The sequence below is a fragment of the Sinohyriopsis cumingii genome, chromosome 15 (genome assembly GCF_028554795.1).
Source record: "Sinohyriopsis cumingii isolate HCF-2022 chromosome 15, ASM2855479v2, whole genome shotgun sequence".
Classification (NCBI taxonomy): Eukaryota; Metazoa; Mollusca; class Bivalvia; order Unionida; family Unionidae; genus Sinohyriopsis; species Sinohyriopsis cumingii.
The window spans coordinates 104,282,409-104,309,352 of NC_142975.1; the positions used below are offsets into that span (position 1 = coordinate 104,282,409).

Genomic DNA, 26,944 nt, shown 5'->3' on the forward strand with positions numbered 1-26,944 from the left:
CAGGGCAACACCCATGAGCAATATATATATATATATATATATATATATATATATATATATATATATATATATATATATATATATATATATATATATATGTGTGTGTGTATGTGTGTGTGTGTGTGTGTGTGTGTGTGTATTGGGCTTAGTATATCATGATCATAATCCTGTCTATACAGTTTCTAGCTACCACAGTAATGGTAAATGTAAAAGCCACGTCAGAGCCATACCAGTAGATAATGGCTTTGCTCTACCATAACATCACACTAATTAGAAACTAGTAATATGCATAATAATTAGTTCATGTATCTTTCCTCAAAGATTTCAAAGTCATATATTACCCTGCTTGTAGGTAAAACTAGTATCAACAATGGCATTTGCATGAATGCAATTAAGCTGAAAGGATGTTTCTGTGGCAAAATTTGTCAAGTGAACTAGATAACTTTACAATGTCAAGTTTAAAAATAAATTAGTTGTAGAGGATAGAATATCTCATGGACAGGTGGTGATTGGCTGTTTTTCTGCTTCTTCCTTGGATATTTCTAAATCAAATAGGTAATAAATAATATACATGTATTTTAATTAGGTTGGTAGAATAATTGTGTAATAAGCTGGTCATATTTTTCAGGGCCTGATTTAGACTAAATATCAGCCTCATTTCCAGCATCAGAATGACCAGTTTTTTTTCTTCAGATTTAGTATCAAATTACCCTATCAATGTGTTATAATACATCTGATGCAAATTACCTAGAAAACTACAAAGATGGGAGTAGCAAGGGATTTAAAGAGTCAAAATAGCATAGGCTTTTGAAATTCTTAAGTGTTCAAGAATGTTTTCGTCTATAAATGTTTGTGCTTATGTTTGTGCTTTAGTGCTTTGTAAAATAAATGAAGAAATTCCCATATTGATCTTTTAATGTATTCAAATTTCTAGTCCCCATTGGTCCCATTTTTAGACTTGTAGAAAAAGCTATGGTATTTGATTGCTGCTAATAGATGGATATACCTTTCAGTACATGCAGAATAGAAACTTCTTATTAGAAATATTGGATCTTCTCATGATTAGGCTACATATTATATTAATGGCAGAAATCTATTGACATGGCGTCATATTTAAAATTGTGTACCACATATTTCACCAAGTTTAGCTCTATGGATCATATACCAGAAGACCTTATGATATGGTCTTGTGTCTATCCATCCGATACCACAACTTTGCTATAACTTAATTTGCCTGGATGCTTAATATGAAACATTACACGTACATTTATACCATGGTCCTAAATAAAATGTTGCTGATTTGAGGGCACATACGGCTGCCACAGCAATTATCTTGAAAATTTGTTATTTCTACTCCTCCAGAAGAAAAGGCCATATTGCCATAGGATTTTATCAAAAGACTTCTTACAGTGTATTGTTGTTGCTGTTGTTGTGGGGTTTAACGCCATTTTCAGCACACGATAGCCTATACATGGTGGCCAGTATTACTGGTAGAGGAAGAACCAAGGAAAACCCCAGAAAGAACCACAGACCCTTGAGAAGCTACTGGCAAGCTTTCTTACATACCCACATTGGCTGAATCCAAGACTCGAACTGCCGCAGACAGAGGTGAGATGGCTGTGATCCGTAACGGAGAGTGCTTTAGACCAATCGACTATAGTGTCCAATTTTATGGCTGCTTCTCTTGAACAAAATACATATTGACATGTGTTGTTTTTACAATCAGAGGAACTGAACTGATATACGTACACTTCAAAGTATTGTAAAAGCCATTATCTCGAAGCCACATTTCGTTCTCAATTGTGGAATAATTTCTTTTTTCTTTGTTTAATTTTTCAGAAAGACAGCACACTGGATAACCATCACTAATTATGTCTTCTTGAATCAATAAACCACCAACCCATAAATCAGGTGCAGAAACTTTAATCTGAGCTGACAGAAACGGTGCACCTTTAAGTATGGCCTTTAAGTTATCAAAAGCCTCTTGATATTTGTGACACCAAAGAAATTTAAATTTTTTACTCAGTAAATTGGTCAGGATTTCAGCAATTATGGAAAAATTGAGCAAAGATTCTGGTAATATCCAGCCGTACCCCAAAATTACATCTGTTGCCTTTTACTGATAGGCATATGGAATTCAGAGATAGTTTTGACCTTGATTTCTGCAGGGTTAATTTACCATGTCCCACAATGTCCTGAAAATGTAACCCAGGCAAGGCAAATCTAACTCACTTTTACATTATTTAATTGTAAAATTTGCATCACTGGTCTATCACAAAATTTTCAAATGGTTTCCATGTGATCTTTACAGGTACACTTGTAGATGAGTACATCATTGATGTAATGATCATAATTATCTAGACCAGATGTTACTATGTTCATTGAACAATGGCGTGTTGAGAAAGAAAGATTTCATACTAAAGAACATCACTTTATATTGATAAAGCTCTTCTGGAGTTGCATATGTTGAAAATACTTTTGGTCTTTCCATGAGAGGAATTTGCTAGAATCCTTTCAAAAACTTGAGCTTGGTGACACATTTTGCATTTCCAGTTTTGTCAGTGCAGTCATGGGTTCTTGAAATTGAAAAGTACTCTGTTATTTTTGTGACACTGTTCAGCATAGTTGGTACACATGGAAAGTATTATCTGGTTTCATTATGACAATACATGGCGAACTAAAGTTACTTTCACTTGCTTCAGTAATATTCATTCTCCAGAAATTATTGAATTTATTTTTTTCAAACTGATTCCTGCTTCAGAGGATTCATCCTGTCAAGATGCCGTTTCACAGGTGTTGAATCTACAACATTAATGTTATGGTAGATAAGATGCTGTTTCACAGGTGTTGAATCTACAATATTAATGATATGGTAGATAAGATGCTGTTTCACAGGTGTTGAATCTACACTATTAATGTTATGGTAGATAAGATGCTGTTTCACAGGTGTTGAATCTACACTATTAATGTTATGGTAGATAAGATGCTGTTTCACAGGTGTTGAATCTACAATATTAATGTTATGGTAGATAAGATGCTGTTTCACAGGTGTTGAGTCTACACTATTAATGTTATGGTAGATAAGATGCTGTTTCACAGGTGTTGAATCTACAATACTGGTATTAATGTTATGATAGATAAGATGCTGCTTCACAGGTGTTGAATCTACAATATTAATGCCAAGCGCTCTACGTTACGGATCACTGTCATCTCACCTCTGTCTGCGTGGGTTCGAGTCACGGATTCAGCCAATGTGGGTATGTGAGAAAGCTTGCCAGTAGCTTCTCGTGGGTCAGTGGTTATTTCTGGTGTTTTCCCGGGTTCTTCCTCCACCATTAATTCTGGGCTCCATGTATAGCCTAGCGTGTGCTGAAAAATGACATCAAAACCTACAACAACAACAACTAATCCATGAATAAGAAACACTTTCACCACAAGAAGACTTCTTAGATAAAAGCAATGTACTTGATAATAAAAGACTGAGAAGCTCCTGTGTCTCCTGGCAGAATCACCAGTAAGTAACATAGAACCTTTTGATATGAACAGTTCATAATTTTCCATAATAATATCAGAATGTGGTTTGTTCTGCTTTCAATAAATGACAATGACATTGATGTATCGTAAATAATACTTCAACCCTTAGCAATCAGAGATAATGCACGTAGAAAGAGATAAATATTTCTGATCAGTCTTATCTGATATCTAAGTTGTGTCAGATTTGGATTTGGAAGAACTCTTATCAGATGGATGTTTATCAAAGCCTGCTTAGAGAAAGACTTATTGCCAAATGAAACTGTGTGAGTCAAGGAATAGTTTGCCAACAGAAAGACAATTGAAACTGTATGAGTCAAGGAATAACTTGTCAAGAGAAAGACTTATTGCCAAATGAAACTCTCTAAGTCAAGGAATAATTTGCCAACAGAAAAACATTACCAATTGAAACTGTGCAAGTTGGGGAATAGTTTGCCAACAGAAAGACATTGCCAATTGAAACTGAGTACAGGAATAATTTGCAGAGAGAAAGACTTATTGCCAAACGAAACTGTGTGAATCAAGGATTAATTTACCAGAGAAAGACTTAATGAGAAATGAAACTGTCTGATACCAACATCTAGTATAGCCACCATTGTAATTGTTGTTATTCTTGTTTGTAGTGGAAAGTCATATTGCCATAGGGTTTTAACAAGATGATTAATTATGATAGATAGTTGTCCTGAATAACAATCGTGCCAGTCTGACCTCAAATTTGGATGTTGCAATTAACATATTGATGACAATTTTGTCATGAACCCTCCTGAATGAATGATTATATAAATATTGGGATTGCATCTAAAGTCTGCTAATGGTGTCTACATCGTACTAGATTTAAATGCTGCTGATCTTCTGTCAAGTTTGGCTGCAGCAGATCCAATGTTGAAAATTTTATTCCTCAAGGCGGTTTCAACACTCAGCCAGTACAATGAGCATATGGTCATCTGTTTAAGGGAATCATCTTTAAAGTTTTACACTGATACATTTCAGGCATCCTTTCTTTGCAAACATAAATCTTGTTATGTCAGACTTAGAATATATATGGATTTAGATCTGTGGATTAAGTGTGCATCATTAATTAATAACGATTTATTTCCCTTTACTTATCTGATAAATTTACAGATGGACCTGACAGTACATGGATATCTCCATCTGGTGAACTGATTGTGGATGAGGGAAGACTGCTGAACATAACCTGCTCTGGAGAATGTAATCCACCATGCAGTAGTTATCAATGGCACAAAGATTCTCAGCTAACACTGCTTGGATCCAGTCAGACCCTGGCAATAAATAATATCAGCCGAAACATTGCTGGTGTTTACTCTTGTACTGTCAACAATACTTACACCCTCAAAATTGGCACAGCTCAGATAACTGTCAGAGTGAATTGTAAGTTCCTTTATGTATAATTCCACTTAGCCTTGAACTATACCACAAAAGAAGAATAAAGTACAATGATTTGGAGGAAGATAATACTGTTGATAATGATAGAAAATAACAGCAATTCTTGCAAATTTTCAGTAATGCAATGTCAGCTGGTATAAATGTCATTTTTCAAGCATTTATTGTCCAGGGCAATCAAAAGTTTCAAGTTTTGGTGAGATTCTGGTACAGCTATAATAAGGTAGTGTGATGTATAGATTCTGGTACAGCTATAATAAAGTAGTGTGATGTATAGATTCACGTACACCTATAATAAAGTGGTGTGATGTATAGATTATGATACAGCTATAATAAAGAGTGATGTATAGATCCTGGTACAGCTATAATAAAGTGTGATGTATAGATTCTGGTACAGCTATAATAAAGTGGTGTGATGTATAGATTCTGGTACAGCTATAATAAAGTGTGATGTATAGATTCTGGTACAGCTATAATAAAGTGGTGTGATGTATAGATTCTGGTACAGCTATAATAAAGTGGTGTGATGTATAGATTCTGGTACACCTATAATAAAGTGTGATGTATAGATTCTGGTACACCTATAATAAAGTGGTGTGATGTATAGATTCTGGTACAGCTATAATAAAGAGTGATGTATAGATCATGGTACACCTATAATAAAGTGGTGTGATGTATAGATTCTGGTACAGCTATAATAAAGAGTGATGTATAGATCATGGTACAGCTATAATAAAGTGTGATGTATAGATTCTGGTACACCTATAATAAAGTGGTGTGATGTATAGATTCTGGTACAGCTATAATAAAGAGTGATGTATAGATCATGGTACAGCTATAATAAAGTGTGATGTATAGATCATGGTACAGCTATAACAAAGTGGTGTTATGTATAGATTCTGGTACACCTATAATAAAGTGGTGTGATGTATAGATTCTGGTACAGCTATAATAAAGAGTGATGTATAGATCCTGGTACAGCTATAACAAAGTGGTGTTATGTATAGATTCTGGTACAGCTATAATAAAGTGGTGTGATGTATAGATTCTGGTACAGATATAATAAAGTGGTGTGATGTATAGATTCTGGTACAGCTATAATAAAGTGGTGTGATGTATAGATTCTGGTACAGCTATAATAAAGTGTGATGTATAGATCATGGTACAGCTATAATAAAGTGGTGTGATGTATAGATTCTGGTACAGATATAATAAAGTGGTGTGATGTATAGATTCTGGTACAGCTATAATAAAGTGGTGTGATGTATAGATTCTGGTACAGCTATAATAAAGAGTGATGTATAGATCCTGGTACAGCTATAATAAAGTGGTGTTATGTATAGATTCTGGTACAGCTATAATAAAGAGTGATGTATAGATCCTAGTACAGCTATAATAAAGTGTGATGTATAGATTCTGGTACACCTATAATAAAGTGGTGTGATGTATAGATTCTGGTACAGCTATAATAAAGAGTGATGTATAGATCCTGGTACAGCTATAATAAAGTGGTGTTATGTATAGATTCTGGTACAGCTATAATAAAGTGTGATGCATAGATTCTGGTACAGCTATAATAAAGTGGTGTGATGTATAGATTCTGGTACAGATATAATAAAGTGGTGTGATGTATAGATTCTGGTACACTATAATAAAGTGTGATGTATAGATTTTGGTACAGCCATCATAAAGTGGTGTGATGTATAGATTCTGGTACAGCCATCATAAAGTGGTGTGATGTATAGATTCTGGTACAGCTATAATAAAGTGTGATGTATAGATTCAGGGTGAAACTATCGCAGTCTCAATAAGAAGAATCAAGAATGGCAACTTTTTTCTATGTCCTCCTTTACAGGCTTTATGAATTGGTCCAATACACACTCATGAATGTTGTGAGAGGTGACTAAGGGAAGTAACCTTTACCCATGGGTTGCATCAAATGAAGTTCCAGCTGAAGTCTAATAGACTTTAAAGGAAAATGAAGTTATGTAAAATAATTAGTTTGCTTTGTATTTTATGGATTTTACCCTTTTTGCCTTAATATTTGTTTTCTGTGCCTTGTTTTGGATACCCAAACTCCTTGTATGTCTGTTTAGCTCCCCTTTACAACGTGGCAGAAAAATATTGTAGTAATGCTGATGTAGGAGTCCACGCCAAAAAAACACAGACATGTGCATCCTCATTGTATCTCAACCATTTTTTCTGCCTCAGTTGTTCAATGGGTTTCATAGCACATACCCTTGGATGGGTTGCACTTAGGTAATAAAGAAAGCTCTTACTTTGTTGTTTAAAGGTAAATGGTGATTGTATGTGTGATTCAAAATGACATACCCTCGCCAAAAGGCAGGGTTGTTACAAACCATTGGTCAGTAATCTCTAAATTTGATAACTTCTATAGTACAGTAGCAGAGAATGTACTAGTACAGTACATTACCTGCTACTGTTGCATTGCTTACTCAGCTGAGATGCAGATTTCAAGTTACATGATTCTACATGAGCCCCTCTTTCTAATAGCATGGAACACAGCCCAAACCTTGTTAAATCTCCTCTTTATTTGAATGTGTAGTAGACAACTAGATGTGTGCTATTTGCTTGCCAAAATATCTTTTTGGTTTCTAAATGTACTATTGGCAATCCACTTATAATTTTGATTTGCTGGAGTGATAGTCATCCTAGTACCTGCAACAGCTGACTGTTAAGTTTATATTAATTTGTTAATTCAGTTTCAGAAGAAAACACCTTGCTTGGCATTAGGCAGCATTATAATAATTGTATCTGCCTTAATAGTTTATTGTTAGGGTAAGTATTTCTGCCTGTGTTTAGTTCCTGATTTTGTCTCATTTGTATAAATATTTGTTTGTGTGAGTATAATGTATTATAAGTGGTGGGTAATTGTCAGAGCAGAAGCCCATTTGGGAAGCACACAATGTGCTTAGCATGTACAGGTTGTGTACATATGGATGGTTGTTCTTTCTTTTGTTTGTGGTATAATGAGGTGTGGGACATAGTGGTGGTCACCTCGCAAATAAGGGAGGAAAAAAAGTACCTATTTAGCGTGAACATATTGTGTACACATTGACAGCTGTCCGTTCTGTTGTATTTTTTCTGATATGGCATTGGACTATTAGTGGAAGTTGCCTCACATATAAAGGGAGGATGAAAAGTCCATTTTCATCTTCATCTTATATAGACTCTCCACCAAATGGAATAATAACACAGATAATTGAAATAATAATAATAATAATAATAATAATAATAATAATAATGATAATAACAACATCAGCAATTCTACTAATACTGCTACTATTACTGCTACAATACTACTACTACTACATGTACTAGTAATAATCAGAACAAAAATAATAAGGACAAAGTTTAGGTTGATACCCCATCTGTTTCTAATAAAATCAGTGAGACTAACATGGTTAGGAAATCTTATAATTCCCACGGATCCTTGATGCTAATAAAGTACTTATTGTACAGGTAAGGAATTTATATTAAGTCCCGCCCGAGGTATGAAAACCTCCAACAAGTGTAGTGCATCCTTCATTACGGAGTAGCAGCACTCCCTCAGTGGTGGTGTCTCCGTATTGCTCACAAGAGAATTGTGCCTCTCTAAGAAGGTAGTACAGCGATTGTAAAGTTTTGATGCAAGCTGCACATCAGATCATTATCACTTGACCAGTCTTTGCTTGGGAATCAATCACCTGTCATCAGACTTTGAACACCTTTCAGTGACATCCCATTTGTGGTATGGAGGCAGGGGGTAGATTGAGCCCCCTCCTACCGGGTTTCTGTGCTACCACTTGATGTGGGATTTGGAGTCGGCCATTACTCTTTCAACTTGGGAAGTGGGTTGAATTAGCATCCCCCTTCCCTATATTCGCTTTACACCCATAGGGGCTGTGAGGAAACCTTTTTTCCAAATATGTCATGCTTTCTTTTTATGGCCCTTTTATTGTCTGTGTTTTGTGTCACAAGTATATGCTCTTAAAATAAGTAACAGAAAAGAGTAAAGACAACAAGCTTTGTAAAATTTAACAAATAATTTATTTTCCTAGAATACAAAGTGAAAAATGAGAAAAAGAACATATGGTATTGCAAATTAAATCCCAAAATAATCCCAGAATTATAAAAACAAGTCCTATCAATGAAAAGTTCTAAGTGAATCTCGGTTCAAATCCCGATCAAATTCAAGGGGGAAGGTGATGACGTCTGTATAACCTGCAAAGTGCAGATGTGTCAACAGCCTCTTGTTGAATCACAGAAAATAGTATTCATGTTTTGAATTCAGTATAAATTCCAGTGTCTTGTGTTACAAGTATATGCTCTTAAAATAAGTAACAGAAAAGAGTAAAGACAACAAGCTTTGTAAAATTTAACAAATAATTTATTTCCCTAGAATACAAAGTGAAAAATGAGAAAAAGAACATACGGTATTGCGAATTAAATCCCAAAATAATCCCAGAATTATAAACACAAGTCATATCAATGAAAAGTTCTAAGTGAATCTTGGTTCAAATCCCGATCAAATTCAAGGTGGAAGATGATGACGTCTGTATAACCTACAAAGTGCAGATGTGTCAACAGCCTCTTGTTGAATCACAGAAAATATTATTCAAGTTTTGAATTCGGTATAAATTCCAGTGAATGTCTTTATCCAAGAATTATATCAGAGCACTGTTGTATTTCCATGGAGAAAAATCACTTAAATTCAATAATGTGAAGAAAATAAAAATATAGCCCAAACTGGACACAGTATAATACAACTTGGCGTGTCAGGTGTTTTCAGCCCAACTGACAAACCTTTATTATAAATCAGGTATATGACTAAATTAGATGCAAAACAGATTCCCGGATGGGGGTTAAAAGTTCATTCTTCTTAAAAAAAATAGTTTGTTACCAGTTGGCGCATATATTGCTGTGGGTGCCTTTTCCAAGCATTACCCATAGGAACTCAGCTAACCCTACTTTCTTGGCCTTTGTCAAGCATCATAGGCAATGTGTTGGTCCTTTCTGCACTAGACAAGTGCTGCCAACCACAGTTTGGGAACACTCTCCACTATCATGGACCTTACACATTGTTCACCAACCCAAGTTGATGCGAATTAAGGGAAGAAATATGCTCCTTTTTGAAGAAGGATGCAGTAAAGTTTTTATTCCTGACACTTCTAATCTCAAAAAAGGAAGATGGTTCTGACACATTGACCTTTCTGCCTTTGGGGTAAAAGCTTCAAGATGGAGACCACTGCTTAGTTAGAAATCATGTAAGGCTCTCTGACTGGGCAGTCTCTATCAGTTTTCAAATCCGTATCTTACTTCCTGTTTTGCCTCAGCCATGAGGCATTCTAATTTGAGCTCTTCCTTTTGGACTTGCTTCCACCCCAGGAGCTTTTTACATGGTGATGGAGTTAATTGCATCTGATGTCCTTATATATTTCCATCCACAAATAATTTGACAACTCTTGGTTTACAGTCTCATCAGAGATTCCCTTCTACAGGCTTTGTCCATTTATTTGTCTGCTATGACCCACCTGTTGTTAACGGATTTTGTGATGTTGCCTCTGACTTTATAACATTTTTGAGAATGGTTCTGTATAATGCCTTGATGTAGTCTGTAGAAAACAAGTTTTAGTGATATGCAGAGATCTTCTCAATCTGATTTTGAGAAAATTGCACACATATTCAGTTATGTTGAGGACAGGTGACTGTGATGTCTGTACAAATATTGATGTTCTTTTACTGTTGTCAGTACCAGACCAAGAATAACTGTTGCATGGTATGACCATTTTGAAAAGAAATTGTGAATTTGTGAATTTATAAGATATTTTTCAACAAGTGGCCATAAATAAAAATTTGATCATTAATGGACTTCTCACTATTAATATTTCCCATAAGACTTTTTATGATGTCTTTTTGGTCCTAAATGAAAACAATGATTTGATATCCAATATTGCAGCATTAGCAGCCATCTTGAAGATCTTATTGCTACTCTAGAACATAAATTTGTATTGACATGAGGCTTTCACAGGGAGATTTGTATAATACTTAGTTTTTTCAAAGGGAAAATAGTTCCACTTGGACATTAAATATGGCCACCACAGTGGAAATCTTGATATCACCTCTCTGCATGATTGGATTGTCATATCAGCATGGAGTTTTCAATAAAAAGACTTCTTATGATATGTGGTTGATTCTAGATGTATTTGATGTCAATCTGACATTTAATATAATTGCCATGACAGCCATCTTGACAATTTTGTTTTCATGACTTTTTCGATATGGGAAGTCATTTCCTTCTAGTTTACATTCAAAAGAGTAATTAGGAAGATGTTTTCTATTGGAATATTGGTTATGTAACTGTAATCAACCTTTCTACTGAAATAAAATGGTTAAAAGTAGATTAATTGAAACAAATTCAATGTAATATCAGTTCTCGATCAAATCAGCTGATAAGGGAGAGGGGGGCACTGCCTGCAGCAGATAACTTTAAAAAAGTGTATTCTCTCAATAGACTACAGGAACAGAATAAAAAGTATATCTGATGAATTACAAGTGGAGAAAGAAAGTCATACACACATTTGTATTTTATCTTTTATCGCAGATGGATATATTTTTACAATAAGTACAAAAAAGTCAAAAAATTAAATTAACCTCAAATATCACTGACATCTTAGTGTATTTGTGAAAATTATGCAAACTATTTAACTTATTACCATCATTATCTCTGTAATGATTAAATATGTCTAATTAAAAATTCTTTTTAAATGTCATTTTAGAAATTGTGTATTTTTGTGATCCTAAATTAATCTTCAGAAGATCAGTGAACAGTAATTATCTCACCTCAAGAAAGCAATATAGTTTATGACAATATTATCTGCATTTACCATCTGTCAAAATATCATGATGGGAGATACATATGCTCTATGCTAGATATTGTCCAGAAAGGGCATATTTGTCTATAAAATTGCATTTCACATCATTTCTTTACATGACATCAGTACTGGTGCATGTCAACACAGGTTACCTGTTTGAACTCCTACTGGTATTGTAACCTGTCATGATGGAGATAGAATTATCCATGAAAATTCGTTACTAGGGCCATTTAGAAGGTAAAACAAATGTTGTCTTTTATATGAGGAGGTTTTGAAGAATATGTTATATAATTTTAGTACTTTGCAGTTAAAGAGAACAAAATGAAAAAATAAAGAGACCTATCATGGATATCTGAAAATTCCTTACAACCAATAGGGGTACTCTGATTTTATAAACCAATCTTAATTAGATTTAATTGTTCTTTATACATCATCTTTAAATGCTAGTTAACCTTAGTATATATCAACTTAAAATGCTAGAAAAACTTAGTGTACATTAACTTTGAATGCTAGTTACCATAGTGTATATCAACTTTAAATGGTAATTAATCTTAATGTATATCAACTTTAAATGCTAGTTAACCTTAGTATATATCAACTTCAAATGCTAGTTAACCTTAGTATATATCAACTTTAAATGCTAGTTAACCATAGTATATATCGACTTTAAATGCTAGTTAACCTTAGTATATATCAACTTTAAATTCTAGTTAACCTTATATATATCAACTTTAAATGCTAGTTAACCTTATATATATCAACTTTAAATGCTAGTTAACCTTAGTATATATCAACTTTAAATGCTAATTAACTGTAGTATATATCAACAGTAGTATACATCAACTTTAAATGCTAGCTAACCATAGTAAGTTTTTGTTTTATCAGATGGACCAGACCGCATTACACTATCCCCAAGCCAGATGTCCTATGAGCATGCAGAAAATTCTTCTCTCAATGTGAACTGTTCAACAGACTGTTTCCCCAGTTGTCAGTACAGATGGACTGGTCCTGGTGGAAATTACACCAACAAAACAGGAATATTGTCCATTTCCAAGATATCCAGAAGTCAGACTGGTGTGTTTACTTGTACAGCATCTAATCCCAGCATAACAAGTAAATCAGTTACTGCTACTGTATCAGTTACAGATCAGTGTAAGTATTTATACAAGTTGACTTGTTGTAACGTGGCTTTTGAAAGTATATAGCTGCCACAATGTTTATCAATCATTTTGTCTATCATACACTTTATTTAGACATCAGTAATTAATGTGAGCAGAACACATTGTGTCATCTTTCTCATTTCAACGTACCATCTTTGTTTTGGTTACTATATAACATATTCTCCTTTTTATGCAAACTAAGTGTACATACATTTTACAGACTGGGTTTGTGAAAATATTTCAGGCTGTGACTCAGAAACTAAGGCTGTGAAAAATAGACAGAGGAATCAGTGCTGACTGCATGTGTTAAATTCCTTTGTCATACACATTTAGAATGGGTCTAACGGAGATTTCTAAGTTATAACCTAAGAACCAATCCCCACGGGGTATGGGCTACCCATGGACCATTGCTGTTTACATAACTAATTTGGTCATTTCAAGCTGAAATATATTACATTCTTTTGTCATATATGTTAGGGAGAGGCCTTAGATCTATACTTTTGAAGTGATAACCAAAGAACCAGTCCCCAGAGTTTTGAAGCTACCCAATGGTCCAGTGTTGTTTACGTAACTAATTTGGTTATTACATGCTGAGAAACTTCAAAGACATCCTAAGTCCGATTAAGCTAATGCCAATCACTAACCAAGACCAGCCTAGTAAATCTAGCCCCTGTAGTGATAAAAGGTTCCAAACATAACAGCATAAGATTGAGGCTAGCACAGCGACTAGCGAAAAACTGAACATACATGGTCCAAACAGAACGTGCAAAACAGAATAAAATGTATCTCATCACATGTAATATCTGTAGCCTTCTTTATGTTGGACGAACTGAAAAGTTACACAAAGGGATCACTGATCTGACTGGATGACAAAGACGTTGACTGTACAGAAGTCCAGTTGCAGAACACTTTTCTTCTCATGACCAAAGATACTGTGATGTAACACTTATTGCAACTGCTCACTGTTGAACCCCAACTGGAGTCCCCAAACCAGGAAAGAAAAGGAATCTTATTCCAAGATACGCTGCCTTAGAACATTGAAACCAAGTGGTTTAAACCAGGAAGAAAAAAAAAAGCCACACACAAATAAAATCGTCATTCTTTTGCAGTCGGCACATTTTAATTTCAATAATTCTTTCAATTTGCTTATTAGTCATCCAGCAGCTCACAACTGCTAATAAAATAATGAAATATTCTTGATATATTTTGAGGCTACCCAACTTTGCATCCCAGAAACAGATGGTGATAGGGCTCATCAATTTCTTGGACAGTGTAAAATATGATGCAACATCAGCATCAAGTTGAAGCTAACTAGTCAAAATTTTCAAGCCTCATGTAGAAATATTGACGTAATTTTTTTAACTGCAAGTCTTGCCGTTTTATGTGTCTTGTCTGTGTTATGTAATTGCATTTGAAAAAAACTCATTTAGAGTCGAAATTATTCAGGCTAGTTAGAAACTAATTTTCCACTGTTCATTGTCAGTTTATTGCATTTATCTTAATTAATCCTTGACAAACCTGATCCCTTGCTGGAACCAGTGCACTTGAAATGACTGTTATTCACCATATGAATTATATTCTATATATGATTTTCCAAATTATTTGAAACATTCTTCAGTGACTGTGTATACTGAAGATAATGTTGGGGATAAAGATGTTAGAATTGCTGGCAGCAAACCAAATGAAGATTTACTATCAGCAATGAAATGGTTGTGCAGTAATAAACTTGGCCTTAATTTGCAGAAACCCATTTAATGCTAATCTGCCCTGTATAATGGGCGGCCAAATATAGAAACTTTTACTTAGAAGTGAATGGCACAGAAATTGAAACTGTTGTGTCAAATGTTTGGTACCCTTATTAAGAATAAATGTATCTTAAAATGGCAATGACAACAAGGGTTAGAGCTTTTATGTCTTGCGAGTTGATCATGAAAGTGTACAGTATATTTGTTTTAATATTTGTAATAATTAACTGCTATTTTTGCTTTGGTGTATCTTTTCCTGATGCTCATCACATGTTTAAGACATTGCCTATACCAGTTAGAAATTGGAGGTCTAGAAAGAAAGAAAAAACACGATAAAAGTCTGATACCTTCGGACAGACAGAATAGGCTCCTTCTTTTACTTGGACATCATGCATTTATACATGTGTCTCTGGGGCACTCAACATTTGATTGATTTAGGTATTTTTGTCATTTCTACCCAGATGTGTTCCCCTTATACTTTTTGTGAATATATTTATTTCTCTCCTGTCATTCCTTTATTTTCATGTATCTGTGTCCATTATCATTGATCATGAGGGTCTTCAGCATATCACTAGTGAAGCTATGCTTCTTGTGTTTTATTTCTCCAATAGTTTTGGGTTTAAGTTCATTGTTGTAATACAACATTGTTGTAATACATTCAGTAATACCTTGAGATGCTGGAAATTGTGGGCACATTATTGCAGCATGGGACAACATCTCCGGTATGCAGGTCATGTGTAGAGATAGATCATTCCTAATTTGTCGTTTGTGGCCCAACAGGATTTGAGACCTGAAGGATGCTGTCAATGCCCAGGAAGGGGCCACATTATTTTCTGATGTATGGATGTTGCCTGTGGCTATAGCACTTCATAGAATTTGTAAATCACCTATTTCAGTGATGACACTTCCCAGCATATGAACAACTGTTACACCTTTATTATATGAGAGGGATGACTTTCTGACTTTCTGTTGTATGTATGTCACCTGTGGCTAAGGACTTCCCAATGAAAAGAAGATTACTGCTTAATTACTGACCCTTCCCGGTGTATCAAAGTTGTATGATTGAATGAGAGAGGTGTCCAGAGTTATGAAGTACCCTGGTTCCACTAAGGGATGATCCATGATGGAGCCGGATCAAAGTAGTTTTTCCAAATGCCTGTACTAATGTAATCTTGGCTTTATTTGGAATAGAGTTATTTCTTGGCATTCAGTTATTTAGACAAGAGCCTGTAATAATGTATATTTTGGTTTGGTTTGGCATAATGCTATTTTTACAAGTGCCTGTGCTAATGTACATATTGGCATCGCTTTGCATAAAGGTAATTCTTGGCATGATGCTATTTTTACAAGTGCCTGTGCTAATAATGTACATATTGGCATCGCTTGGCAACTGTTAAAACTTATTACACAGCTTGGAGAATTTTTACGATGCTTTGTTGTCATTGCTTCTCCTCCTATGCCACTTGATATTTGGTTTATGTAGATGTGAAATAAAGTTTTAATCTTTTCCCTGGTCTACACTTGGGTGAACTTTCAAGAAAAGTTGGTAAAAAATGGTATTTTGGGAATTTTAATCATCATCACTCTTTCACCTTCCACATGGTTTGAGGGATTTTATTATAACTTTGTAGGACGAATATTTTCTCAGTGGAGATAAGAATAATGTTTTAATTTTCTCATCTTGCCCATATTGTGAGAATTTCCTCCATATTTTGCTCAATAAATAGCTGGTTACTGGATATGTGAAGTGGTTGTACTGTTTTCCTTTCGACCATTTTTTGGAAATATCTTGAAAAATGGTCACATTGATTCAATGATCTCATGATGGATATTTTGGTGGGGATGTGCAGATAAGATTTTACTGCTCTCATCTGACCCATTTTGGGCAAATTGTCTTGAAAAATTATCAGAGATTGAATATCTTGAGATTTTACATCATCATCGCTTCATCTCATACACTGGTCTGAGGATATCTTTTAAACTTTGAAGGCTACTAGATATGTGGTTGGTACAGATGCACAGTGATGTTTTACAGTTTTCCTCTGAACCGTGTTTAGCAAAATTTTTGCAAAGTGTCAAAAACGGGGAGTTTTCCTAATTCACTTTGTCATTCATGTTTTGACCACCATTGGTTGAGGTTTCTTTAACTATGAAGTCTGAATAAGTGGTTGGATTAGAAATGCAATAAGGTTTTCTCCATTTATTTATCTCCTTTTAGCAGCATTTTATGTTAAAACTGCATAAAAAATATTTGCTGGTTGCTTGGGAAATTAGGTCATCATCGTTTGATGTACACTAGTTGGAGACTTTTATTGAAACTTCAGAGACTAGATATTATGTTGGTGATGGTGTGCAACAAGGTTTTACTTTTTCCATGAAGCCATATTTTGAGAAATTGCAAAACAAATTGTCAGACAATTTATATTGTTTTAATTCCATGCATCGTCTCATTTCTGTCCATATCCGATTTTATTGAAACTTTGCAGTCAAGTTATGTGGTACTTACAGATGTACAATAACATTTTATTTTTTTCATCTGGTCCGTTTTGCAGAAGACATCTTGAACAATTATGAGCATTGCTCCAAATCTCTAAGTGTGGGTGCATGTATCTGTAATATTTGCTAAGTAAGACACATGTGATCACTAGAACATGTTTGGCATGTGGGATTTTCATGCCTGTAACTGTATGTATGTCTAGTTGTATATGTTACCTTTATAAATAATGAATGTATGGTCATTAAGTTGTATTCTGTTCTCAAGTAGTTTTATAGTTAATATTCTTTATATATTTTTATCTTTCGAAAAGTGAAACTCTTATATTTTGGTGGTCAGCTTATATGTTTTTGATGATGTGTTTAACCTTTTTAGAGTTTATGCAAGTCTTTTTAATGTTTAGATGGACCAGATAGTCCAGTCTTTACACCAGACAGCACAGTGTACACAGTGAATGAGAGCCATGCTCCACCTGACATACGATGTTCAGCAGACTGTTTCCCCAGCTGCAGTTCTCGTTGGTACAAAGAACAGAAAGTGGTTTATGGCGATCCAGCAGATGTATTGTCCTTGGGAAATGTGTATAGAAATGCCACAGGCACTTATAGTTGCCAGTCAGAAAACACAGAAACCAATGCTACTGCAGAGAAAGCCATTCAACTTATAGTTCAGTGTGGGTATATTTGAATTTGTTTTTTTAATCTAACCTTCTGGGAAGGGAAGTGGGTTAACCTTAGTCTGATTGTCTCATATCTAGTGTTTTTACGTGCAGAGTCGTATGCTACATGATCACCCAGTGTGCATTTTATATGATGGTCTGTTTTCTTTCTGTCAGTGTGTATGTCCATGTGTTCCAGTATCTAATAATTTCTCTACTTTGTGTACTTAGGGCTTTTTTGTTAGCTCTACTGCTCAGAGACAAGACTTGTTTATGATCCATCTGTTAGTGCAAGTGTATTATATGGAGTTTTCAATGATAGACATATTATGATGTTTCAGTAGTCCGAAATAAACTTTGCCAGATTTGACATGCATGCCATATTGTTGCCCAGTTAAAACAACCATTTAATTTGCTCCCTTTATATATATATATATATATATATATATATATATATATATATATATATATATATATATATATATATATATATATATCGAGAGAGAGAGATATAGATAGATCATATAAATTTGTTCGAGGAGTACATGGATGGAAATACAAATGATGAGGTGCAGTCGGTCTGTATTGACTTTGATTTAGCCAATATTCAGAATTCATAAATACTGAACAATCTGGATGAGAAACTTTCATTCATATGAGCCACAAGAAAAAAGTGAATTATAAAAGCTGTGATGTGAATATACCGGTAAGCCCCTGTTTCTTGATGTTCCAAGAACACATAAAATATACCGTGATGTTGAATTTGCAGACTCTACACCTGTGAAACAACAACCTTACAGGACGAATACTCTCAACCAGGAGTATTTGGAAGAGGAAATTGAATATTTGGTGGAGAATGTAGTGAACCAAGTAAACATGGCTGGAGTTCACCAAGTATTCTTGTGCCGATACCAGATAATACTTTCCATATGTATTGACTATTTAAAACTGAACAGTGTGACCAAAACTAATTCATATACAATACCAAGAGTTGATGACTGAATTGACACACTTGGAAATGCAAATTATGTCACATAGTTGCAAAGTTGTCCTTTTGAAAGGATTTTGGCGAGTTCCACACATGGAAATTAAATTTCAGTATTTACAACTCCAGATGGACTTTATCAATATAAAGTCACACCATTTGTTACTATTAATTGTCACCAAACGTTCCGGCTTTTAGCAAGCATAATAACATTTGCTATAGATAGCTGTGATGCTGCATCAGTGACGTCATTATATACAATGACACATCAATGAAATCAGTATATACAATGACACATCAGTGAAATCAGTATATACAATGACACATCAATGAAATCAGTATATACAATGACACATCAATGACATCAGTATATACAATGACACATCAATGACATCAGTATATACAATGACACATCAGTGATGTCAGTATATACAATGACACATCAGTGATGTCAGTATATACAATGACACATCAGTGGTTGACATTTGTGACATGTCAAGTGGGTTGTGCAGTAAATCATGTCTTGAGAGACCACTGCTATGAAAGACCACCTGTCTTGAGAGAGCAAGTTCTCCTTTAATAGTTTTATTAGTTATGTAGTGTTATGACCTGTCATGAGAGACCACCTGTCTTGAGATATATTCTGGCACAAGGGTGGTCTGTCAGGACAGGTTGTATTGTATTTCAAAATAAGCCATGTATTATGAAAAGTCACATATATAAATTGTGACATAGAATGTTAAATATAGTTATGGATATCTATCTGCCGAGAGAATTGAAGTCTTCTTATTCCTAGTATTGTTCTTGTTTAATGTCAGACTGCAAATGTCTTTAACTTTGTGTTTAGATTTAAGTTTAGAGGAATCATGCATTTAAATCATGTATTGGAGGTACAAAGTGCTCATTTGACAGTCTGGCCTAAAGCAACATTTTGGGATTAATACAAATTCATTCAAAGACATTTTTGACAATGCCATTGTGATACATCAAGACTGATGTACAGTGAAGGATATTGGCCTACGTGTATATCCTATCATGTGCTGAAAAAAGCGTTAAAGCCACAATGACGTTTAATAAGTGTAATCATTACTTTTCTCTCAACCCTTCCATGACATTTGATTGTAGGTGGATATTGGTCATTCAAATTTCTGAAATGTCCACAGATTACTAGTTGACCATTTCATAACATATCCCAAAGTATTACTGTTTATTTCATGACATATCCCAAATTTTCTATATTAAAATATCCCCATAAGAGAGCGCTTTGTTCTAGAGCTAAATCACACATATATATGCATGGTAAATACTGTCTTTGTTCTACAGCTAGATAACTTGCACATATGTATATATATATATATATATATATATATATATATATATATATATATATATATATATATATATATATATATATATATATATATATGCATGGTAAATGATATCTTTGTTAATGTTTTGAGTCAAACTTTAAGTACAGCCTTTTTTCATAAATGTTGATGTTTATGTGCTGTATACAATTTAATTGCATTAGGCAAGATATTTTATAGTAAACTACACCACTAAATGTAAAACTTGTTGCATACATTTTGTTGTTTTTGGATACATGACTAATTTTTCATAGAAGAGTTAATGAATCAAGCATGAATGTTGGAGACCACATTTAATTGTCATATACATGTATTGATATAATCTGTTGCCTGGTTGTCTTGAAATTTGTAAATCAGGAGTCACTGTACTTTTTCTCTACCTTTAAAAGTAGCCATCTGAGTTTTCCGGCAATTTTTAATTATGTAGTGAACTTTTTTTTTATAACAGCGTTATAGCCACATTTCTATTCAGGTATTCAAACTGTAAATTCTCAAAGTTTTTTTCAGGATTGACACTTTCAAGCTTGTCATCTACCCAAATACTTTCAGATCATCTTCTGCTGTGTATTTCCTTTTAAAATTCTTTTATTTTGTTTGCAGTTTTTGACTATGAAATTGTTCCCACGTCAAGTTTATGAATTTGGCATGTCAGACTTTAGGGTTACTCTCAATATCATCAGTATTTGTTCTAATAGCATGAGCAGTGGTGGCATCGATTTACATAAACTTTTTATTATGGTCAGGAACCAATTTAAGGTAACAACTACTACCATGTCGGCCAATTCTGTGCGTCGGGTAATTCTGTGCAACGATACATCATTTCTGTAAACATTGGCTCAGGTGTTACTTTGGGTCAACAATCCATTTTGTATCAAGAAAGAATAATCACAATTTAATTAAGAAAAGTGATATTCATAAAGTGTACAAAAATTTCCAGCATTTCGACTCGAAATGCATATGAAAATGTGATTTTAAATTTCAACATGAAGACCCACTTCATGACCTTCTTGAACTGGTAACCCAGAAAATCTGATTTACTGAGTATCTTTTAGAATCATACAAATGAATACATATAAAAAAGATGGAAATTTATACCTTAAAACAATACTGCATTTTAATCCAAGTTTCCGTTTTTGCAAGAAGTTCTCCTACACGTACAAGATCGTCTGCTACCTAACGTGTCAACATGCCTCTAGAATATAAATCCTCAAGAAATTCACCAGCGTATAGTCTGTTTCTAAATTCTTTATTAATTTTTCCCTATCAGCAAGACATTGTAAACACAGTGTTGTTTTTCTTCTACATAATAGATATAAAAACAATATTAAATGTTGAACTTTACTAACTCTCTTACAAGATCGGGTTTTGTTTGCTAAATATCTCTTGCCATTTATTGGTATTATTACATTGAATTTTGCAAAGCTAGCCATAACCTGACCTAATTACTTGATTGAAATGCTGACAGTGACAGTCCAAAGTAATGCATTTCATTTCTATTGCCCGATTAATAAATATTACATCTTGTCAATGCTGTGCTCAATATAGGCCGACATATCACGAATCAGGAAAACACAAGGGTGGTATCCCCGTGTCCAAAATTAATATTATTTTGAACAGAATATTCTGGTTACAATTGCCTCTTTTCAAATGATAAGCATTGCTGTATATTATTTTTGTCCATTGGTTGAATTAGGTATGCGTTTTGCTTCAGTATTGGAGACAGAAACCTTAAGTGCGCAGAAATGCCCGACAGCATTGTATATAAACTGATACGCAGAAAAACTAACCATACAACTGACTTGGGAGAAACTCACACAGCAACAGATAAGTATATAAAATGCCACTAAAACAAATACCATGAAATCTGCTGTAAAGCAAAACAATTTAAGTTTTAAATTTGAGCATCCAAGAAAAATGCACCAATACGATTTGTCTCGATCCATTTCCCGATGCTAATAATTAACATTATTTGATTTTAAATAGTGAGTGCTGTTTCCTGGAACCTGAATTATTGTTGGAATTATGTATTTATGTAAAGAAATAGAAGAATTAAAGGCATGTGACCCAATTAGTTTTCATATCAGGGTAAAACCGAGCTTAGATTATCAATAGATAAATCATCTTTTGCCCCATTTTTAAAGAATAGCATCACTTTAACAGTTGTTAACACATTTTAAAATTATACATTAATTCCATCTTGGTCAGTATATTTTGTATGATCAGTTGATTAAAAAAATTTGAAAACATCTGAATTTTGAATGGGTGGAGTTTCAGACTGGCTAACTTATGGTAATTTGACACAGAGATTGAGAAATAGAAAATAATTGGGATTATTTTTTCACAATATCTGATCCTGAACCTAAAGATTTTTCAGGCATAGGAACAGTGATTTACTCATACTTGTATACATATGATCTTCTTTGCTAGCAATAAATAAATGATAAATGGTTTGCATGTGTGGGTACTGTACAGGAGAATAATGGGTCAATTAATTTTGATCACTTTGTGACCCCAGTTTTGGTACGGTCATTTGTAATCTGTTAGGAATTTAATAAAATTTGGTGATGCAATGGCAAATTCTAACTATGAGTCTCAGAATGGATTTTAAGAAACTTTTGGAAAACCATAATTTAGTTGGGTTGGGTTTTTTCATCAGTTCACTATAGTTGTTTGACATCGGATTTAGGGTTGTATGCATATGTCAAATTGCGTATCAAATATTAATCGACAAATATGAATTTTAGCTGCAACAGAAAAAAGAAGCAGCAAGTTGAGAGACTCAATAGGTTACTTTAAATTAAGTGTTCATTATTTATTTTTTGTGTTTTGATTGCAGATCCCCCAACTGTTGACATGGAAAGTAGAAATGGAAGTCACAACGACACGAGTCTTATGATAAAATGCTCAGCACATGGCATACCTGAACAATATACCTACAGATTGACACACAAGTCTCTGTCCTCTGGCATAGAAATACGACAAGTGAGTTATGAGTTCATCTCTACAGGAGTAATAATCCACCGTTTTAATAATCCTACCTATATGGACACAGGAATTTACACTTGTAGTGTAAACAATGGAATACTGGACTACACTGATGGATCATTGGATCAAAGTGTATATTCCACTGCTTGGATTAAAGGTCAGTGTCAAATTAATATAAAATGCACGTTTCTTTATTTCCATATTTATTCTCATTAAACCTTTAATATTTGTACATTCATCAACATAATGTCTTTTTTTGTATTTCATACCCATCTACATAATTTTGTTATCTGTAAGGTGGTGTAATTGAGTATCAGTTTTTACTCAAACTAAACAGTTAAGATAAATGTTTTGTACCTCACATGATAGACTGTAATATTTAAATTATAATTTCTGTTCCATTTTTTTTGTTACAGATAATGGCCTTTATTATAGATCACAACAGTCTAAATAAATTGTAATTTCATGAACATTTTACAAGTACTCTTTAATATAAAGCTAAATGTGTTTATATGCATAGGATTCAGTGATATGTAAAAACATCAGGCTTTAGAAATTATGCTTAGGTTTTTTATCCCTACCCCCAATTTCACCCCCTTAGACAACAGTATGCAAGGTACCGAAAGCTAAAAGTAAAAGAGGGTAAATCCTTAAAATATGTTTGTTTTATTAATGATATAAACATTATTCTGTTAAATAATCCAAGCAAGTTTCAGTTAAATATCAATGGACAATCACAAAGTCTATAGTTCTACACTAAATGTCTGCCTCTTACCTCATGCTGGAGGGCAAATCGGGCCTATTCTAAACCAAGCCTTCAGGTGGTAGTCATCTCTAATGGTGAGAGCTCTTTATGTTAACCATGTTTGTTTGAAGCATTGTTGTTAATATATTTATTACATTATACATAGTGAATATCTTTATTGTTCAACAAAAGTAAATATATTAACAAGATTATGGTTATACATATTTATAGCTGCATCATTTGTTTGTAACAGCACCTAATGTTTTAGATATAATGATTCTTCATACAGTTACTAGTAAACCTAATATATGGTTCCACATTCTTTCCATGGGTTATGCAAGAGTTCACTTATTTAATTGATCATTTAAATATTTTGTAAAGTTTCTAACTTCTCTTGAGGATGTGCTTGCCATGTTCCTGACATGGTTCAGCAGAAAGGGTCTTTTCTTTTCTTTATCTGTTTTTTTAAAATACTTTTTCTCCTAAACCTAGGAGTACAATATTGATATATCTGCGACTGTTCGGTTAATTAAATTTAAATCATGCTTAAGGAATGTCTTTAAAACAAATTCGTATTTCTGAAAAGGTTTGCCATAATATCAGTTAGGTATAATTGTTTTTCTTCCAAAATGTACATCCAAACATGTATTTGTTGTGTTCAGGACTCCCTTATGTCACATCAACAGAAACGAATTTCTATGCAGAGGTAGGACACTCTGGAAGGCTCATCATTGAGTTATATAACAGTTTGTTGGATTCGATGGTTACATGGTATAAACACAACGGAGGAACTCTAGAGAAACTGCTGAACTCAGACAAGTACAACATCATTGTAGCCAGCAGTATGGTGGATGTAAATTTCTACTCGGTCCGAATCCGTGAACCTGGTTTTATAGCCACTTTGGAGATTAGAAACATAACGGAGGAGGACTTCAGTTTATACCAAGTCCATGTGCAGAATTCTGTTGGGGAAATGTATCCATTGCTACTACAACTGAGTGTAAGTGGTAAGTTCTTGTAAACCACATGCTCCTGCATTCATTAAGAGAGTATGACACCTTTCCTTGACTAGGATTAAATTGCTGTATTTCAAAGGCTTGCCCGTTTTCTTTCATACTCAACAGGGCTAGAAATGTGTGATAGTGTAAAGGAGGTTTAAAGAAGTCAAAAGATATTTGACCTAAAATAAATCCATTCATGGTAAAATTATTGCAAATTTAGGAATTGTCAAATTACAAAGGCTCTCACAAGAGTTGAAATCTAGGATAGGCTTGATGGTTCTGAAGAAATATAATAGAGAATGAATAGCTGAAAACTTGAAATAGAAAGCAACTAATTAAAACTACTTTTAAATAAGGATTACCATCAGTATTCAGAAAATAACTTTCCTCCACTAAAGTTGATAAAACTATCATTGAGTATCACAAACATCGTTGTTTCATGTTCCATGGACCACTTTATATGTGGTATCAATTCATTGATGCACTTTCATATCATACTGTATTGAATGCATTTCTGTCCAATTTGTGTTGTTTTGTTTAAACTCAAACTGTGAAAAGTGTTTCATAATTTTTCAGTCTTGCAATTAAGTTTTTGTGTGCAAGTATTTCATATCAGTAATTGTAAAGAAGCTGTTACTATCTTGCCTTGTAAACAATGATGTAATTGACATAACAATGATATTAAATTAGTTTAAACAATACTTACTGAATGTTATGTCACTATGAGAAGATCATCCATAATGATGATGTAAAATAACTTGAAGGAACAAAGTTTGAATAGACAACTAATTTCTAGCTGAATAAACCAATGCTTTTATAAATTAACTGCTACATGGATAAAATCACTTGTTTCATTTATATAATGCATCCAACAATTACACTGTTCACTGCATCTCATTGTTTATAAGAATGAGTATGTTTTTAAGTAATGTCTGTTAATCATCATAAGATAGTGTACCCATTTTGTCCCTGCACGTTAATTAGTGTGGGCATTTGTAAAGCTGGAGAATTACTTAACAAACCACATTCTGTCTGTCTCTTTGTAACTGGGTATTTATTTATAAATTTGTATGCTACCCATCTTGCAATTGCATACCATTTACCAATTTTCTATTAGTTAACAAGGATATATGCTGGATTGCATGTGTGTATGCATGTTATTAAATTATACCCTTATACCCTTTCTCTTCCTTTAGTAGGTTTAAATGTACAATATCAGTAAGGTTTCCTTTCTTTTTTATTTAACCAGCCACACATCCACTTATTCACAAATATTGCTACATACGCTCTGATCATGTTTGTAAAGGTGGTGGTCCTAATTGGTCCATGCACACCAATCCAACATGGTGTGCATGGAAAAATTGCATTATGAAAACTGTGTGATGCATGCAGACTTTGATGGAAACCCTGGCTTCAATCTTCTAAAATACGTGTGCATGGGTTCAATGTTAAGTTTTCAAAAACATTAAGAATAACAATTCCTCTGTTTGTAATGACAGCCAAGGAGTGGTATGATAAACCCGTGATAGTCTCATGGACTATCAGTGTATCTCAGGATATAATAATAATAATGAGTACTTTGTATAGCGCCTAATCTTTAGAAGCTCTAAGCGCTTTACAACATTAGACAACACCTATAAGATAAAAAAACATAATAATATTATTGCAAAAGCAAACACCATCAAATTAGAAAAACATAAACAAAATTAATTTAAAAAAACATGCTGAGAATATTTCAGGTAGGAAACATTATTAGGTCTTTAAGTTTGTTCTTGCTATCGAAATAAGTGAGTTTTGAGAGCCCTCCTGAATGTGATCACTGTCTTTGTGTCTAAGTTCAGTGGGCAATTCATTCCCTGTTGCTGGGCCTCGGTATGCAAAAGAACGTATCTCAGGATATCTATAATGATCAGTAGACATTATCTGCACCATAGTAGTGTGGCAAAAAATAATGATTATTTCTTTCTTAATTAGTGATGTAGATCCCCCTATATACA

General features: G+C 33.9%; 2 protein-coding genes across 3 annotated transcripts in view; both read left to right on the plus strand.

The window, feature by feature from the left end:
• Window positions 1-23,738, plus strand: part of LOC149782411 (cell adhesion molecule CEACAM5-like) — a 43,932-nt gene extending 20,194 nt beyond the window's left edge. Inside the window, exons 3-7 of the mRNA XM_089935133.1 lie at window positions 4,654-4,920; window positions 12,693-12,959; window positions 17,610-17,879; window positions 23,053-23,358; window positions 23,722-23,738. Of these exons, the coding sequence (XP_089791259.1) occupies window positions 4,654-4,920; window positions 12,693-12,959; window positions 17,610-17,879; window positions 23,053-23,358; window positions 23,722-23,738 (1,127 nt within the window). The remainder of the gene's footprint in view (window positions 1-4,653; window positions 4,921-12,692; window positions 12,960-17,609; window positions 17,880-23,052; window positions 23,359-23,721) is intronic.
• An 878-nt stretch (window positions 23,739-24,616) lies between these two features.
• The window catches only part of LOC149782412 (uncharacterized), a 28,628-nt gene continuing 26,300 nt past the window's right edge, over window positions 24,617-26,944 (plus strand). For both annotated transcript variants that reach the window (XM_089933803.1, XM_089933804.1), the window contains exon 1: window positions 24,617-24,953. In XM_089933803.1, the coding sequence (XP_089789929.1) occupies window positions 24,707-24,953 (247 nt within the window). In that variant the 5' untranslated portion in view covers window positions 24,617-24,706. The remainder of the gene's footprint in view (window positions 24,954-26,944) is intronic.